Below are 20,397 nucleotides of genomic sequence, written 5' to 3' on the forward strand. Positions count from 1 at the left end.
TAATGTACTTTCCTTTCGTAATCGAATGAAAACAATTTTCTTTAAAGAGTCGATGTCTAACATTCCAGCCCAGAACAAATACAAATTAACTAGCTGCGCATCCAAATGAAAGAACACAGGGACCATTTACAAATGCACTTACAGTAGTTAAAAAAAAGATTACTTTCACACTTTTCACGCCGAAATACAAACTTTCAGAGCTGTCAATGATGAGCATTGCACCTACAGATCACATTCAGGGCTGTAATTAAGGGACTACAGAAAACAGTAATTATCAGCGATTTCATTTGAGCTCATTATCATTATTCTCGATTACTTCATTTACAGCTCAGTGTGGGTCCCCAACAATCCCAACTGATTAAAAAAATCCCTTTTGTTAACCTACTCTTACGGAATAGTAGACTGGAAGGTGAGAGGCCGATGAAATATGTGTTGTTTTATTCAGATCTCATTCACCAACCATTTCAATCAGTCCGAAAATTATGAGGAACGTGAAAATGAGGTTCCTTTACCTCGTGACACATACAGTTCCCTGGAAGCATTCATAAATGACACGTATTTCTTTAAACATTACAAAACGCGTCTAATTCCAGCCAGTAAATCAGTCTCGCGACCATTTACACATGCAAAGTTCTTCATTTCCATGTGCAGAATTATGAAACCGGGAAAACAATACGTAATTGCACATGTAAACTGGATATGGCTACAAAAAGCCAAGGTCCTGGATCCTGTGTGTAAGCAGGCCCACTGCATTTTCAGAAGAACGTTTTTAAATGGAAAGAATTGTATTTAAATTGGACATAAATAGATGTGAAATCACAAAATCAGAAGGAATCTGGCTTTGAAGGAAACTCGTTTGAGGGAAACAAATTCTGAACCAATTTTGTAATCACTCCACAGCATGGATGGACATCCACACACTTGCAACAAATTACCAAATGTTACAAAATATGAGTTCAGTAAAACTTTGCAACCGAAAGATTGATCAGAGGGTCTGTATTTGACGTGTAAACACACCGAGATAAAGGAATATATTAAATCTTTTCCAAATCCAAAAATGCAACATATAGAATGCCAAAGATTGACTCGAACAGTTTGTGTATTTAAAGACAATGCAGAAACATCAATTATGTATCTTGACTTGGCATGCCTACGCAGGCCAATTATTTTCTGCACTTGAAACAAAGACTCTCCTATATTTGACAACAGAGAATGCACTTTGTATTATTCCACGCTGAGTTCTACTGTGAGGCAGTTCACCAGACACATTTTAGGAGTTTACAGGATAGAAGAAATATAGCAAGAGGTGCCTAACAAGGATCTTCAAAAGAGATGAACTGGCTTTTCAACATCTCAGACGCCAAGCCTAGCATTATGCGCTGGCTTCCAACGCATCTGCTTTTTCTGAAGACTATTAGACACACGCCCGGTTCGTCCAGTCGAATCGCCGGCTGTCCGCAGAAATGACAACGCTAGGAAGTGCTCATTAGCCAAGCGGTCCGCGTTAAAAGGAGAAGGCAGTATTTCGTTTTCGTCTTGGTTGAAATAGCTCTACTTCGGCACAGAGGCGGCCAAATATTTCTAGAGCGAGAAGGAAAGCCTTCCTAACCGGTGAAATGAACAGCGCCTCGGAAACGGACGATATTAATCAGTTTCCTGAAAAGCGTTACATAGACACAGACAGGTAATCAGAACAGTATTGGCACAGAGCATGTGTGTGAGTTAGCAGGGAACACAGGAAGCGTGACTCCACGGGCTCTGCGTGGGCTCCAGCGTTTGAGGGCGGGCGCGTCGGGTCGGGTCGGCTCGCTAGCTGGTAGGGCGGCGTTACGGCGGGTGGGCCAGGCGGCGTCTTACAGGCCGGTATCTCAAGGCGTCTCGGTAGGATCCGAACAGGGCGGCCTGGGTGCGCAGGAAGGCCCGGGCGACGCCGCTGCCCGTGGCCGTGGACTGCTTCTTCAGCTTGCCTTTCAGGCCCGAGACCTGAGTGAAAAAGACGGAGGGAGAGACACACAGAGACGGGAGAGGAGAAGTTAAATTAACACCTCTGAAATTGGTGGGGAGAGACACAAACCCAATCGGGGTGTGAAGTGTCACATTTGCAGGTCAGCCAAAAAAGCCTTCCTCCTCCCTGATAGCTTATCTGTTGTGCTGCAGAGAGCACCTGCTGGTCTGTTAATTGAGGCAAAGGCAGGGGGGTGATTGGGAAGCTCTAATGTACAGTCCTTACTGCCTCTCTCCCTCCCTCCCTCCCTCCCTCCCTTCCTCACTCTCTTTCTCTCTCCCTCCCACCCTCCCTCTCTCTCTCTCTCTCTCTCTCTCTCTCTGTACCTCCCTCCCATCCTCTCTCCCTCCCTCCCTCCCTCTAAATACGCTTTAATTACTTTTTACTAAACACACAATTTGTTGACTCATGACAGGTTTTCTGCACATGCAGTGCATGTTACAACTTGCTTTAGCAGGACAACAGATGCATCCCCATCAATCCACAAGGACTGCTTTTTCTTCTGCGGTCACTCAAGTAGTTTTTGTCAGCTTCACACAATGGCGATTCCTTTGTGAAAGCACCATTAGGCACCTTCCCGCGTATATACTGTTTAAGATGCCCGCTACTTCCTTCCCAATGTATCAACTCCTACACACAACTATGAATAAAATCCAGCACATGATGAAACAAACTAGTGAGCCAGGATTATCAGTATACATATAGGCTAGTGAGCCAGGATTATCAGTATACACAATACTCAGGTCCTAAGTAATGGCAGGGCAAACCCAGATAGAGTTGCCATCGTACTGTGATGCCCACACCATACAGAATATCATCAATCGCACACAGGGGTTTTCAGTTCGTTTCAAAGGCTCAATGCACACAGACACAAACACAGACATAGACACAGGCGCACACACATAAGTACTGTCTATACAACTGCACATATATACTGTACCACCAAATGAAGTGTTAATTTAATTAGGCTGTTATTGACACTTACTGGCACAACAGTGTACACAGAAGTGAAAGAGCAATCTAAGAGCAGTCTCTTGCTGAAGATCAATCTGAGGACACGGGATATGCCACTCAGAAAGAAATCTGAAATATTTATCCTGTTTGTCCCATTTATTTCCTCCAGGCTTATTTTCCTGTGAACGTCCCCAAGCTGACATTGTAATAAATTCCAAGCATCAAACACAAGTTTAACTAAATTAGCAAGTGTCGTGCGCATATTCACAGTGTTAAAAAGCTTTTATGTTTATGTAAACTATCACGGCAATATTAATATTTAATGGTGAAATGTGTTTACCGAATTTCGAGCAAATCGTTAAGCTGTCGTTGTATTTTAGATCAAAGAAAACAAGACAATGACACACTAAACACAAGCCGCCATACCCAAACGACTCCCAAGTTAAAAGAATGTAATGCAATAATTGCATGTCCTGAGCAAATCGACATTTAAAAAGTGGCATTGACGCTTCTCTTTTCAGGGGATACACAGACACAAACAGGCTATACCTATAAAGAAATAAAATACAAGGTAACAAACATCAAATAAACTGAACAGGCTTACAAGCTTTTAAAAAGAGAATGCAATTAAAAATTCAGATCATTTACGGTGCCCGACAACAAAATCTATGCGTCAGGAAATGTTCTGCACCGCCAAAAATAGAACGGCATAATAAAAAATTGCAGAATATTAAAATGCATAAAACAGCACCCGTAACGAACCTCAAATTCATAAATTAGAAAGAAGCGCATGCATCGTATCAGGCATGCAATAGCAGCAATTCCACTGTCAAACTAATTAACTATTATACTCGGAATAATGCTAACGAGGCCGGAACGAGGCATCAGAGAGAAGCTTAGCTCTACAGGTGATAAACCTATTTGGCAGTGACATTTTTTAGTGTAAAGTCACAGTAGCTGTGATCTGATCAAAGGGAGAGTCCCCCCATTGGGTCCAATTATAACTATAGTATTGTAGGGAGAGAGAGAAAAAAATCATCGAGTTATGATATTCATAATCTATGCAGAAAGGCCTTTCCAGTATAGGTCTTTTCCCCATAGCTGTGATCTTTTCAATTTACATCAAGGGAAGATGGCTCCAGATAAAAGTCTGCTGGCCGATTGGCTTAGCCCACAGAGGGCATACACCGTGCCTCATTAAACTCTGTTCCATTAACTCCCAAACAGGGTTTGAAGTGCACCATGTAAAGAGCACGGGTTAAAGGTCACGCAGAAAACAGATCTCCATTTAACTCACCAGCTGGAGATGATAATTAGCAGGTGCATCACTGTCTCTTTTTAAAGGAGGATATAAGCGCTGCTCACTGGGGTGTTTTTTTAATCATCACATGACAGTGTGTATGGCGCGGTACCGTTCTGAAACCAGTCTCAACAATTAGATATCTACAGTACTCTGCATTTGTGAGACATCGTTGATAAAATTTACCCCCTACACACATGCACAAACACAAACGCACACACACATACAAAAACACACACACACACACACACACACACACACACACACACACACACACAACACAAACAAACACACACACACACTCCTTACCTTGTAAACCATGGTAATAAAAAAAATAATATAATGAAATATATTAATGTTTGATTTACAGGAGCTTGGGAAGTTTGAGAATAAGATTTCTATATTAACATTTAACACTGTTTTACGTTTACTTAAGTGAATTTTTTGTGAATTAAACATCGGGTGTCAGTTTGTCAACTTAAAAATGTTAATGTTTGAGACATAATATATACAGTTTTAATATACTTATATATTACTTATACTTAGATATTATACCAAACTGTTTATTCAAGGAAATCATTTTCATAAAATGACAAAGTATAATAGAATCTATTATAATTGTTCTGGAACTCGCCATTCCTAGTTGTTTTGTTTTAATTAGGCTATGTTACATCTCTTTTCTTACAATGCATTTCTCATAACAAAATAATGTCAGCAGCCAGTCTTCAAAATTTATTCATTAAAATCAATTTCATATATCAAGAAAATCAATAAATATGACCTTTTCAAAATGGAATTTTGCTACCTTATATCAAACACAGGTGCCTGCTTGCTATTCCAGAAGAACAATTAATGAGATCACTTAAAAGGTTTGCCATTTAAAAATACTGTTACATTTTACCCACAGAAGAATCTGTGATCTGAATCTGTGTTCAGGTTCGTTAATGAGACAAAAGCTACAACAGATACTGCAGCAAACAGGAGCCTGCAGCTGACTGACAATCCCTCAGTTGGTACTTAAATAATAAACACAGAAAGACATATGGGGGCATAATGGGAATATGGCATAATAGGAATAATATCTTACACACTGTGTGACACAGAGGCTCCCCAGGGGTGGGAAGCTATGTGAAAACCTGAGACCCGGAAGTGATGAAGATTTTACTTACAACATGCTGAGCAGTATGCAAACTCTTTGTCACTACCCAGGTTTTCTCTTAACTTCCCTCACCTGGGAAACGTAGGCAACTGGCTGGATCCACGACGGATAAAAACCGGAGAAAAAAACTATGAAACTACAACATAATGCTTCAGACGATGTTTATCTTTTCTACTGAAAAACCAATCGCATTTAGATAGCTAGCTTTACGCAGGTAATTGTTTTTTATTTCATTAAATTAAATCACATTTGTAAACTGCCTTGTGATTTAGAAATAAATAAATAAATTACAAACTAACCCCAAGCACATTATTGGCACAGTGAACAGCCACAGACAAGCAGACTGCCCTGTTTGATTTCTTTCCGAAGACAGGTACAGTATGTTTCTAGAAAAACACACACACACACTTTCCATTTATTCCTCTGCAAAACATCATCTTACCAGACAGATTATCGTGTTAGAAATGTTACAATATCTTAGGTACTGTAATGTTAGCTGGCTGCAGCCCCTCATTCCAAGTTTACCTCAGAGAAAAGTCACGTTTAAGGAAGAGGCAGCATTCACGTAGCTGCAGGCTTAAACACTTTTTTTTACATTTGTTTGAGGATATAAAATCTCGACTTCACACCAGCCACAAAAAGGGAAAAAAGCTGCTTCTGCCAGTCTGAACAAAACTAAAATGTGGTTATACAGGATAAAAGTTTTTATTTCACATCAGTGTACTAAAGTCATACACAGTGTTTTATAGTTTTATCATTAGCTGAGCGATAACCACAGTCAATATTTAAGTTTCAAGGTTTCTTTGGAATGATATCGGAAAATTCCACTGCCTTTCACTTCAGTACTTCCATCCTTCAAGATTCCTATCGATAATTAATAGTATTCACAATTACGTAGGCTGTTGTGTAAAATGTGATCTTAGCCAAACATTAAAAAAATAAAAATAAACTTGTCATTCACAAGTCAATATCAACTGCAATGGAGCTACCACACAGTGACCCTTAAAACAGTATACACTGTACACACAAAAAAAAACTTGCTTTAGAAAAGCGGTTTGCTAAACATTCTGTCTGGGAGAGGAAGTCCATAGGGAGGCAATTAAAGAACTACAAAGAAAAAAAAGTAATGAAAAAGCATCCTTTTGATGTGCTGTAGTCTGATCTGTACCCATATACGCACACACAAGGACCTTTCGCGTTATTTTAACTTTGTGTGAAAGGGAAATCCAAAAGAAATAACTGCTGACCCAAAGAGTTCTGTATTTATGATTTATTCCACTTGCATGATTAAGAATGAACACAAGTTCTTATTATTATCAATGCCAAATGAATTAATGTGTGCATTAATTTGCTTTGAAATATCAGTTTCTTCAAATCTATGGACTCTTGAATCTTGAGACTAGGAAAACATTGCAGCTAGCGCAATGGGGGGGGGGGGGGCTGTGGCAGTGTGATGGATGGGGTAAATAAACATAGTAAATAATAGTCAATGATTTCTTATTTTAAATATACAATATATCACACACAGAGGAAACCCGTCGTAGAAGTGCAGCAACAGCGCATGCGTCAAATGATTCTTTTCCTGCTCATTAAGGAATAATGAAAATTGAAGTGACAAAAACTACTGTTAGTGTCAGTAATATCCACATTTCAGTGAATATGTTATGTGCAGTCAGAGAGCAACTGTAATTGAATGTGTGTGTGTGTGTGTGTGGCAAATCTTAATCTACAGTTTTTGTACTACACTGTACAAGGAAAGGAAATAACTGTATTTCTTTCCCTTAATTTGTGAAAGCAAACCGCAAGGAGTAGTCCATTTCTTTCCACTTAAGTTGAAAACAGACCATCAAGCTGACAGTCCGCACATTTATTGATAACACAATATATCTGCAAGTGCACTGATTTTGAAGCATACTGTTTAACACAGAACAGCTATGACCTTATAAAAGGTATCATTAGTCCAGAAAATAATTCTCCAAGGAGGGCGGAAAAAAGAGAGAGAGAGACAGAGAGAGAGAGAGGGAGAAAGAACGTGTGTGTGTGTGTGTGTGTGTGTGTGTACACAAATCTACAGTATATTACCTCACTCTGAAAGAACTTGCTTCAACACTCAAAGGCTAGCAACCCCCAAAAAAGCCGGAGGGAGAAACCAAATCTATTACATTTGCTTTCCATGAACAAGCTAATCAAGGGGCGATATTTTAGTATGTGAAGCATACCAGAATTTTCTTCAAGGGAGATGCCATTAAGATCAATTAAACCTGGTCTATTCTGAATGTCCTCCACAGTGAAATTTTGGATCATCCATGTAATATTGAGTAAGTAAGACAAATGCTTGCTGGCTGGTTGAATAGTGCCTGTGACTGCCTTAGGCACTCAAGAGTGGGTAAAAACTGAGTTTATTAAGAACATGACGGTTAATTCAAATGAATACATTTACAATTTCAGTATGTGCCGGTTCGGCCGTTTTTCTGTGAACATTTGTATAGTATTACCAATTACAAACCAGCCATTTGATGAAACAGATAAAATTATACATTAACTCTGATAAATCTAACCATTTCTAGATAGCATCTCAAAATACAGTCTGCGTTAAAAAAAATGTTCTCAGTTGATCAAGAATACAAATTATCAAAAACAGCTACGGGCAAAAAAAAAAAAAAGGCTATTTACAGAGAAAAGACTATAAATAATTATACAATATATTCTGCTTGAACAGACAACATGTCAATACAGTCTCAAAAAGGATGGTGTATGAAATTTTATTAAGTTAAGTTATTTATTAATTCATTGATTTCCTATATTTAGGCAGCATTAATGACTACTCACGGAAGCGGCTCTCATCCTGTTGACAATGCATCAAGATCAAGTCACAACTGTTGTGGAAGAGACAGCACGGGGGGAGCCCCGCTATATTTTCAGAAACACCGCCTTGATCTTTTACCGGCGAGGCATGCAGCACTTTTGAGAACACCGCAGTGCTCCGCATCCTTCAGAAAGCCTGTCTGCATTACACAAATATACCTCCATATTATGTATTTAAAAGCAGATCCTGCTTTATAGGCATATGCATGACAGATTCATTCCTGACCCGAACCGGGGCACACAACATTTTATCAAATTTAATCACACAACTTGTTCCGCATTTTACACTTGCTTTATCTTGTATAATTAAAGAGGTCTCTCCATTTAATTATGAATGCGTGCGTGAATTCTAAATCTCCTTTCAGCGAATACATATACAAAGAATATGTCTTTGAAAAAAATCCAGGTTAGGCCACCTTTTTTCCAGCAATTTACATGCAAACACCACATGTTTGGCATTAGAAATCAGCAAAACAAAAGGACCAAATTACATGATACGTTTCTTTTCCCACCAGTCCTGGCTGTTATCTGGTGGGAAATTTAGCAAATGCAAATGTTACACAAATTTGCCTTTTCAGCGATTCTCAATTCTCACATTCCAAAAAGCCCCCAAAAATACAACTAACAAACGCTGCATGCATGAGTTTTTGGGGAGCAGTTATGCATTCCAATAATGAATAACAGGAAAAGACTGTGATATTCACACCTGTAAACACTTTACCACAACTCCATGCTAATTGAGTGAAAGGCTTTTAAAGCTTTCCAAGTTCAGTGGAAATTAGCAATGCTTACGTCCCAAAACATGTTTACAGACAAAGAGATAAATACTGTAATATATATTGGAAAAATCAATCTGAAATTACTGTAAACTGAACACCTATGTTCTTACCATTGCATTTAATATCTGTATTGGATATGTACTGTGTTAAGTTTAATAAAAGACAGCAGTTTGAATTTTCTCACAGAATGTTTAGATACACCGCAAAGACAGGTCTACATGTTACAAAACTGACTGGAGAACCATCTTATTTCAAATTTAAAGCAGGTTTTCTGTCCCTCCCAGATTCATTTGAACCATTCATTTACTACCACTGTCAGAGTTGCACATTCTCTCTCTGTTACACAAACGACTTACACAAACGCAATTAACTGCAGGCTTAATGGCGGTCTTGTGTTTTCAATAAAATACATTTCCAAAATCATTTTCAAAAGACTTGCCACACCCCTTCTGAGCACACGCAAATTATTTTCTCTATTTGTAAATCTGGAGGATTTGTGCAGAACGGAAGCGCTACTGGCATGGCAGCGTTTCTAATGGTCAATAAACGTGAAATATTATGTGTGAATTTTGGAAAAACGGCCATTAAGAGGAAGACGGCACAAAACCCAGCATAGGGTCCCGCCTGAAAAAAAGGCTATGTAATTCAGGACAACTGTGACCCCTAACCCTACCAAAAGCTGGGCCAGTGGTCAGACCAACTCAATAATAAAGTCCACATGGAAGCACAGCCTCCAAACCAATAATTAGAACGATCTCAAAAGGCTCGACTTAAATCAATATACACACAAGCTGTTTTTTTGGAAACATTAAGGACATGCTACAGGCCCTGTTATTTTATTGAGACAAAATATGTTTATGAAGACATTCTGAGTAAAAATGGCTCCCATTTTCATTCTCTAGTTTTAATTTTTCTACAGGTCATAAACCCCAGTAAGAATAGTCGTCGATAATTATGCGTGTGTGTGTGCTGTGTGTGTGTGCGTGTATGTCTGTTTGTGTGTCTTCAAATGCATAGAATTAGCATGCAAGACCCAATGTCACTCAATATCAAGGCCAATCAATATCGAATCATATAAGATTTTATGTTAAAATGATATTTTATGAGTTCATTCTTAATAGGCATAATAATCTAAACATATGCATCTCCCTCTTGCACACACATACATACATATTATATAAATCCATTCTATCAATGTAGCATACCGTAATTGGAATTCGAGTTTTTACACTAAGACAAAACCACAAATTCAGCAATTAGTAGCCTTTTTTGTTATCTATTTAATGCCCCCCCCCCCCCCCCCCACTACACCCCACCCCCCAGGTAAGTTAGCCGGAAAAAAAGGAATTTGCAGCAATAAATGCATTATTGCAGGTGACATTTACATTTTAGGCAAGGTAATTTAACATGATATACAGAGTATGTTCTATCATTAGTCAGTGAAAAATGGTGATGCAGGATCAAAGGGAACACTGAGCTGCCACTTAATTTATCAGACTCGGAAGACAAAGGATTTTTTTCCCCCCTGTCAGTTTCAAAAGGCCCGACTCCCTTTTATGACAAACTCGCTTTGCGCTTCCATTTACAGACGGGGCTCCCGAGCTCGCGGCGCGGCGTGGCGGACGGGATCGGCGGAACAGTGGGGCTCTCGCTTCGGGCACGCCAGCCCCAGCGGGGCACCGCCGGCTCGGGGAGAACCGATAAAGAAGCACCGCCCGAAAACGAAAAGGAAAAAACAAACAAAACAAACAAATTTCCCTTCATAAAAAAGAAAGAAATAAATGAATGAATGAATGAACGAGCGCACTGATGACAGATAGATACCCCTGACCCCTAACGGCAGCAGCGTTTCCCGTTCTTACTGACCGGTGTCATCAGATCATTAATTAAAGGGAAGAGCGCTGGCAGGTGGCTGGGAAGCCAGAACTGATAATTGGCCCCCTTCCTCCTCCCGCCTTCAGACATGCCGCTCTTTTGGTGCGCGAGACGTGGCACCGGGCAGGCAGGGATGCCTACTTTGTAACGTAATGATTAAAATAGAGATGAAGGAGGCTCCCGGAGGCTAATGAATAGCACCGGCCTTTTAACGGCCGCGTCGCACGCTCGCTAAACAGCGACTCGGGCTGTCCCGCTCAACTTATCCAGCGCCGTCGCGGCCAGAGGGAGAAGGACTGGTCTTCAGAGACGCCGCCGCCGCGCGGGGGGGGGGGGGGGTAGGGGAGCGGACGGACTCACCACGTCGCCGGGCAGGTTCTGCAGGTCGTCCGAAGGGCTTTCCAGAGTGTTCGTGTCGACGTTTAGGATGACCACGTCTTCCAGCGACCTGCTCTTTACCCTCTGCGCGAAAGGAGATCACAAACGTTAGCGCCTTCCCGCGAGCGTTCCGGTAAAATATTTGCGCTGCCCACTGGCTAAAACTGCTTACGGGCTCATCGGCGCTCTTCGCTTACCGGTGTTACGTTAAAACACAGCACAACATGCAAAAGCTGGAACACATCTGGAAAATTATTAATGGCAGGTCTGATCCATAAAAACAAACATCTACTGCTACAGGCTTTAACGCATTCAAATATTTCACAAATCTTTCCTTTTTTAAAATGATTTTTTTTTAAATAGCTAAAAACATATTTTAGCACTCCTTTCCATTTTAGAAAATATACTCTGTTGACAGTCCCGTACGAGACAAACTAGAGGCAGATTTAAAATATTACAGTGCGGATACAACACACTAGAGGGATACGCAGAATAAAATGCTCAGACACTCAAAGTGAAAAATATTTTGAGTGCGGCGCATCATGAATCAACCAAATGATGTGTATTTATCCTGATACCTACAAATTCAACAATTATTTTAGAGTGCAGGTGGGGAAAACAGCGGAGTGTGTAAATTTGGAGTTTGTCACTTGGTGACAGGGCCTGCTACGGAAGGCTCGATCGCATGCTGATTTGGTCTAATTACGCGCAGCCAGATAGGGAGACTGTCACTAATGCCATGTGTGATAAATACTGCCAGCGCTAGCACTGTCAAGAGCATCAAATTCACATATGCAGCTATAGGTCTACCTCCAGCCAACGCGCCGGCTTTCAATAATGAAACACAAAAGCTCTTTGTTTCGCCTCTTATATTTCTGGTAAGCAGGCACAAAGGAGGGGGAAGAAAAATAATAACTGTCAATTCCGTGTATTTTTTTTTTTTGTCCGCAAGCTTGTCAAAATAAACATTGCATCATTAGCACTTCAAACAAGTTAACAAATTTAACAGTGTTACTCAATAAAATGGCAGCAAAGGGAGGATCCTTTATCCATATAGCCTACATGGGTATTCAGCTCAACAGTAGCATTCACTCCAAATAATAACACACACCAGCAATAAATGTGCTCTACTTGTGAGGCTAACATTGAGATTGGAAATTAGACTGAAGTATGTCTTCCAATAATGGTTTGTCAATTGTCAACGGGCAATTGACAAGACAATCAGATGAAAACACAAATACAATTACTTTACAATACAAAATATGCTGGCACCGTGTCACATACCTCTAATAAACTGAGATGTACTCCGATGACATATGGCATGGGGGCACTGTGGGAGACACAATTCCAAACCACAGCCATTAGCAACACAGCCAACGCCTGCTTGAAAATCACTCACAACCAGCAATAAAGTTTGTGAATACATTGAATCTCTCCGAATTGTGATGCAATAGCATTTTGCATCCTTTTCTCTCTCTTTAAAGACACTTTGATCTTGACGCATGGACCAGCATAGCGATCCGCGGAATTCTACCGTGTATTGGGATGACGGGCGCTGCTGACAACTGATCTGCTTGAGTTGTGACATCACCGTCGCCAGCGGTAAAGCCACAACCGAGACGGATATCCCACAGTCAAATCATTCAGAAATCACATCGCCCTTCAAGAACAGCTGCGACGGAAAAACAAAGTTTCAAATGATCAAAACCATGACAGCCATTCAAATGGGAAGCAGGAGGCTTTATTTCTTATTATCGTAATCATTTTTAAGGAAGCCAAAGTATCGTATAAAAACCGAATCGGTTTTAAAGCGTGCAGGCGTAGTGAACTCCGTCAGCGCGCTGCAGTATTTCTGGAAACCCTTATTTCGCCTGGAGAATCTGATTAGAGTAATTGGCGAGCGGTATTTGCGGGGCGTGTGGAGGGGGGGGTGGGGGGGGGACACTAATTAGATATATCTCGTGTGTTTTGGCTCCTGTGGTAGCTGTTATAGCGGCGGCTCAATCAGGTTACGCTGTTAATGGGACACGGACGTGCCCCTGCAGCCGCGTCTGTCCAGCGCGACTGCGCGGCCTCTGACAGCTCCTGCTCTAATGCAGCGGGGTTTACTCTGCCGGGCCCAAATAATCAAGCCCAGCCAGAGGGCAATTCCCCTCGAATGGACTATAGTTAACAAAGTCTTTCCTGTACTTGTGTTAAAAAGGAGGCCACCCACGAATCAGAAGATGACTCCAAACAGCATTATTCTAATTCCGGTGTGAATGCAATGCTATTTTTCTCTTAAGTAAATTAAATGCGTTTTCAGTTTTATTTAAAGCAAATGTCTGCATTGGGAATAGCAAAGGTAAAGTCAATATCAAGGCCGGTGCGCGATTGGCTCGCGCATCGCCCAGAGACGGCAGGGTTTCAGTCGGGCGGGATTACAGCATCTCATCCCTCGCCAGCGTCCCCCGCTGGTCGACTGGGCTCCCTCAAGTCTGCCTGCTACACTGCACATGAAGAGTCTTCCTCTGATTCATGTCTGTGCAAACTGTGGTGTGATAAGTAGGGTCGGCTGACATCGTGCTCTGGTGAGGCCTGTGTTCTCCCATATCGATAAAAAATATAAAATATAAAAAAAAGCTTCAAAAAAAACCTTTTTCTTTTTATATAAAAAGCTAATGCGATTATCACAATATTTTTACTCAAGTCTCCTTTCATTTTTTTAAGCATTATAACTGCTTTAAGACAGCCATTCATAAAAACGATGACAGAACAATGACCCGTTGAATGGTGCTATCAACAGGAAAGGGAGGCCGTCTGATTAAATAGACGAGAAGTCTAACAGGGAGAGCTATGAAATGGGGCCAGGCGCTGCGAGGCAGGGTCACGCTGGGAAGCCACCCTTCCGCGTCTCTACGGGGCCCCCGCTTCAATGGCTTCGCACAACAATGGGCCTGTCATCCTTCAGGGTACCTGCACGCTTTGGATACGCACCGCTCCCGTCTCGTTCAATTTATCATCAAGGAAAGAGATTGGGGAGAGGTGTTCTGCATCGCCGTGAGCTAGCGGCCAGAAGTAACATCAAAAGCCCCCGCCCGGCCGTCCCGCCCGCCATCCCGCCCGGCGTAACGTGCTCCACTCGTCTTTTTGAAGAGAAGATTTAAGGCGTTTCTCAAAGTTAGGCCGCACCTCCAGGTTTCGGCGAGGAAACGGCCAGACTGCGCTCGTGCCGTACAGGAGCGGTGGGCCCGGGCGTTTCAGGGCGCGCTGTAGCTTTAACCGCAGCCCGCCACATCTGACTGCAAACCCAACCCCCTCTCACGCACCGCGAGCATTTCCCCCACACCTGTAATGGCTAGGATCAGCGACGGCCGAACGGAGCAAATAATGCTAACAATGTGAGCAAAACATGACGGGCAACCACACAGTTAAATCCTACTTCAGCCGCACTCTTGATTTGGACATTTTCAAGGAACCAAGATTTAGGGCATCTCCAATTTGGAGAGAACTTAAGGGTGAATAAAATTTTGAGGGGAAAAAACTATTTTAGTTCAGACCCTTGCATAAGAAATACAAGCGTTTAAGAAAATGTGATTCTGAAAGATCACATAACTTTAACCACAGTAAAACACGGGTTTTCATTTTAAAACATGGGTTCTCCTTGCATCGCGCTGATGTGAAGGATATCCCTTGCATCTTTTAAAATCAGATTCAGACTTTCGGCTTCCTTTTTGTGCCCGCCGTGGACACGGCAGCAGCGGGGAATGAGTGTCGGCATGGCGCTACTTAAATGGCTGAGCCCAGCATGTGAAAGCTGTCGAGGAGGCGTTGGTGACCTTACCAGCAGTAGTCCAGGAGGTGAGGAGGAAGCACGGGGATGAAAATGTGTTGCCAGTACATTGGATACAGCATGGCGGCGGACCCGTGAACACATGCAGTTAACTGAAGAATCAAAGCAAAGGATTATGGGCCTCAGCAGTCACGCCAAACAGTGTTTCAATACAACAAGCTATACGCTACGCTACAAACGTCTCCGCATGCTAACGCCCTCACAGAAACGCATACAACTGAAAAAAAACAGCATGTAATAAACATGATTTAGCTTGGTCGTCCTGGCCTGGAGGTTTTTTAAATGTACTATTTTTTTCATAAAGAAGAAATTGACCGTCCAATGCCTTGTTAGGTTTCTCTCTGGTTCCTATCAACACAGTGACCACCGATCGCAGTGTTGAGTCTGATGTTACAGTATTGTGAGGGACATTTACAAGCAAATGAAATGGGGGCATACAATGATGGTAGAAAAAAAAAAAAAACACATTTCAAACAGGAAAGAAATATTACCAATGATATAAATGTACAAAAATAAAAACAACAAACTTGGGGAGAAAACAATATCTGTGTGAGGGCTACCGTCTTTGTCTCATCCTCAAAAAAAACAAAAAAATAAAATAAAATTTGCGGGGTGCTTTCCCCCAGCATGGCCAATTCTAATGACCTGCACACTGCCGTTTGCTCATCTCCCAGATTAAAATAACATGATTAAATATGGAAAAAGAACAGAGGTCTGAAGGCTCCTCGGGGATATCATTAGGGCAAATTGCCAAAGAATGAAACATGAGCTAGCCAAGAGAGACTGCGAGCTGGAGAAATACCAGGGGACCAGTATGTTCGACAGTTGGAGCTTCGGTAATGTGCGAACTACAGCTCCCAACTATCAAGAGACCCTGCTCACTGACACACACAATGTCACAATTGACCAGCAAACCGGCCAAGCTTAACGGGCGCGCGGCGGCGAAGCTAAATAAATCTCCCCCCCGACGCCCGCGCGCGCGTCCGCATCCCTCCCCGCCGCCGCCGTGTCCGCCGCTTGTGCTTTCTTCGGAGGAGGCGAGATTTTTTTAAGAGCCATCTCTTTTTTTTTTTTCGCTGCCATTTTCCAGCGGAGTAATGCCTCTTCTCTCACAATAGTTAAGCATTAATTAACATTAATTGGCGCCTTGCTTCGCGCACGCACTCTCCTGACGCCTGGTACAATTGCTTTGGGGAAATTATAATGGACAAGAGGGTGTAAAGCAGTCGTTCGCTTACTGTATATATAAATAAATATGTCGGCGGCACCCCAGATTGAATTCCCATTTAAGTCGCTTTGCAGCACCAATTAAACGAATGCAGGCAATGCCTGAAAAATATCACCACATCGAATACAAATAATATTAAGAGTTGGTTGACCCACGCCGCAACTTCAAAATCAATTCTAAGAGGTGGTACTGTAGGTCTGAAGAATAAAGAAGAAATTAAGAGTGTTTGTGTGTATGTGTGCGTGATGTGTTGTGTGTGGTCGTGCGGGGGGGCGTTGTGCTGTGCGTTGTTGTGTGTGTGTGTGCTGGTGTGTCGTGTGTGTATGTGTCTGTGCGTGTGTCTGTGTATGTGTGTGTGTCTGTGTGTGTGTATGTGTGTGTGCGTGTGTGTATGTGTGCGTGTGTCTGTGCGTGTGTGTATGTGTCTGTGTGTGTATGTCTGTGCGTGTGTATGGGTGTGTGCATGTGTGTGTGTGTGTATGTGTGCGTGTATGTGTGCGTGTGTGTATGTGTGTGTGTGTGTGTATGTGTGTGTATGTCTGTGCGTGTGTGTGTATGTGTGTGTGTGTGTCTGTGTGTGTGTGTATGTGTCTGTGTGTGTATGTCTGTGCGTGTGTATGGTGTGTGTGTGTGTGTGTGTGGTATGTGTGCGTGTGTGTTGGTTGTGTAGTGTGTGTATGTGTGTGTGTGTGTATGTCTGTGCGTGTGTGTGTATGTGTGTGTGTGTGTGTCTGTGTGTGTGTGTATGTGTCTGTGTGTGTGTATGTGTGCGTGTGTATGTGTGTGCGTGTGTGTGTGTGTGTGTGTGTGTGTGTGTGTGTGTGTGTGTGTGTGTGTCTGTCGTGTGTGTGTGTATGCGTGTGTGTGTGTATGTGCGTGTCTGTGCGTGTGTGTATGTGCGTGTCTGTGCGTGTGTGTGTGTGTGTCTGTGTGTGTGTGTGTGTGTGTGCGTGTGTCTGTGCGTGTGTGTGTGTGTGTGTGTGTGTGTGTGACACCCCGCCTCACCACAGCGAGGACAGCACCCTTAAAGCTGCTGGTACTGGGAAGCAACGGCTCACAAAACAAACTCCAATTATTTCCGCAAGGCCTTGGAACAAGCGCAACCGGTCTGATTTATACGCAAGTTTAAAGGGATTCCGCATCTCCGATAAAGGAGGGACCAAGATAAACATTTTAAAACCGATTAAGTCTTTATCTTTTTCTTCTTTTTTTTTTCTTTGCTCCTTCCCAAAAGCGAGGAACAGATAAGAAACGGTCCGAAACGGGAGCGGGAATAATTTCCGCGTAACGGGCTCAAAAAAAAGAAACTCCGCGGCAGCCTAGCCTAGCAGCCAGGACTCCCAACCCCAGGAAGAAAAGCCAATCTGGAGCCCGGCCTCCCTTCTCCCCGGCTCCACACAGTCAAGTCGCAAGTGTAGCCCAACAACATTTTTTCTTGCCAGGCTAATAAATAATTAATGAAGGAAGCCAAATGGCTTACACGGCCCACAAAGAGCCCTGTGCTTAATATTCCATTCAACGGAGAATTACATATACAGTCCTCTAGAACAAATGCTGGATTATGGCTTGTTTAGGGGCTGGTTTTACCCTGCCGAGGCTCATCTCACATTAATGAGATCTGTCTTTGAACAAATAGATGCCCCCTCTTCTAAAATGGGTCACAGATTATACTGAAACCACCAACTTCAAAGGGTTAGACTCAAGTCAAACCTTGAGGGTTATCCTAAAACTCCCTTGGTTATCACAAAAAAAAAAAAAAAAAACAATCATTAATACTTGATTTCGCAGTCCCCCTTTAAAGGTGAGAAATGCAACATGAAGGAAAATCAGAATAGCATTCTTCACTTGTTATGGTCATAGTACACATGATTTTTTTTGTTTATGGATAAATATGGTTATGCAAATACCAAATAATTCACGTTCTGAATTGTTCTGCATTGAGTCATTACGGTTGGTCTTGATCCATTTGGTGAAAGTAACACCACATACAATTTCAACATCTGATGTGAAAAATCCCTCTTCTCCAAATATGTCCCTTTGTAAAAAAGGGGCTTCATCCTCTGCCACTGAGGCAAAGCAGCAGTGATGAGTGCAGTGATCAACAAAACAACAGAATGCACAAAAAGTGCAACCTGCCATGTAATGCCGGTTACAAGAGCCCAGCACCCATTAGTTAGTTCATATGTTCAATCCAAGACCATTACATACATATACTATTTTTTGGAGAAGAAAAAAAAGGTTTTCAAAAGCTCTGTTAAACCATTAAAAAAGGCTTGCCTTACAAACCAAATCCAAAAATCTAAAACCGCACATTCTTTCTTTGCGAAAATTGAGAAAGTAGTTCTACACTGCAAAAAAATCAATTCACATGCTTCTTTGACAAATTCACATGCTTCTTTGTCTCGCGTATACAGTATATGGCGAGCTTCCTTTCCTTATTCGTTCTGTTAAGGAAAAAAAACCGCGCAGTGCACTGGAGAGTGCAATATCAATTACCCATTTCTCCCTATGAAACGCAACACTTTTTTTGCGTTGTATAAAAGAGTAAATAGAAACAAGGAAACCTGTTCCCTAAAAACAAGGGTGCAAAAGCGCACCGCTTTGATTCCTGCAAATGGTGAACAGGAGCGATTCCTCCTGACATCTGTGACAATAGCGCAGTCATTTTTGACTCACAGAAGCACGGGGCTGTTCCTCCCAGCCTTTTTCTAAGACTCCAATTACTGCTGCTCCTTCCCTTTCTGTTGACAAACGCCTGCCGCCACGCTGAGAAACCTGCGCAGGTGTGGCATGAAAGCGGGGGGAGACGGGGAGGCGCGCACACCCCCTTCCACCAGGCCACACAAAAGGAGCACACAGAGCGGCACGGGAGGAGAAATATCTATTAAACCAACACGCGCTCTCTAAAGGGGGGCTAGAGACACACGCACGCCGCACACAGGCACACACACACGCACACACACGCACACACTCGCACACACACACACACTCACACACACTCACAGGCACATGCACACACACACACACACACACACACACACACGACCACACACCACTCGCACATACACCACACACACAGGCACGCACACACACTCGCACACACACTCGCACACGCACACACACACACACACGCCATGCGCACACTCACTCGCACATACACTCACACACACACACACTCGCACATACACTCACACAGACCGCACACAGGCACACGCACACACACGCACGCCATGAGCACACTCACTCGCACATACACTCACACACACACACACTCGCACATACACTCACACACACACACACAGGCACGCACACTCACTCGCACATACACTCACACACACACAGGCACATGCACACACACGCACGCACACACATGCACGCCATGCGCACACTCACTCGCAAATACACTCACACACACATCGCACACACACACACACACAGGGATGCACACACGCCGTGCAGATATTCACACACACATACACGCCGTGCACACACTCACACACAGTCGCACATACACTCACACACACAGGCACACACACACACTGCACACACCAACACACAACGCACATACACTAGAACACAGCGCACACAGCACACACATCACATGACCACACACACTACACACACACACACACACACACACAAACACACAACACACAAAATCACACACACACACACAAACCAAAACAACAGCACAGACGATGCCCCACAAAAAAAAAAAAAAAAAAGAAAGAAAAGAGTGTGGCGTGAAAGCGCAGCAGCCTCTGTGGCTAGCACTACGGGCCACGGAGGATCAGCTCTTGTTAGCATAACACTGACAGCATGATGAGAAGGCTGCTGTCAGGCCCGGGCCAGTCGGGGTCCCGCAGACGAAGCGCGCGGCCCCAGTTGACTAGTTAGAGAAAGTCTGATGCAGTTCAATTATACTGGCACATGACAAGCCTGCGCGCCTGGCTGACTCCGGAGCCGGCGACACGGCCTTAAAACAGGGGTACCTCCTCACCTCCGGTCACAAAACAGCAATA

At 42.8% G+C, this 20,397-nt stretch overlaps 1 protein-coding gene across 2 annotated transcripts in view; it reads right to left on the bottom strand.

Annotated features, from left to right (window-relative positions):
* The window catches only part of dennd1b (DENN/MADD domain containing 1B), a 97,583-nt gene that overhangs the window by 24,843 nt on the left and 52,343 nt on the right, over positions 1-20,397 (bottom strand). For both annotated transcript variants that reach the window (XM_064332045.1, XM_064332046.1), the window contains 4 exons: positions 15,139-15,239; positions 12,600-12,645; positions 11,298-11,399; positions 1,858-1,983 (listed from right to left, as the gene is read on the bottom strand). In XM_064332045.1, coding sequence (XP_064188115.1) covers positions 1,858-1,983; positions 11,298-11,399; positions 12,600-12,645; positions 15,139-15,239 — 375 coding nt within the window. The remainder of the gene's footprint in view (positions 1-1,857; positions 1,984-11,297; positions 11,400-12,599; positions 12,646-15,138; positions 15,240-20,397) is intronic.

This window comes from Anguilla rostrata, chromosome 4 (assembly GCF_018555375.3).
Source record: "Anguilla rostrata isolate EN2019 chromosome 4, ASM1855537v3, whole genome shotgun sequence".
NCBI lineage: Eukaryota > Metazoa > Chordata > Actinopteri > Anguilliformes > Anguillidae > Anguilla > Anguilla rostrata.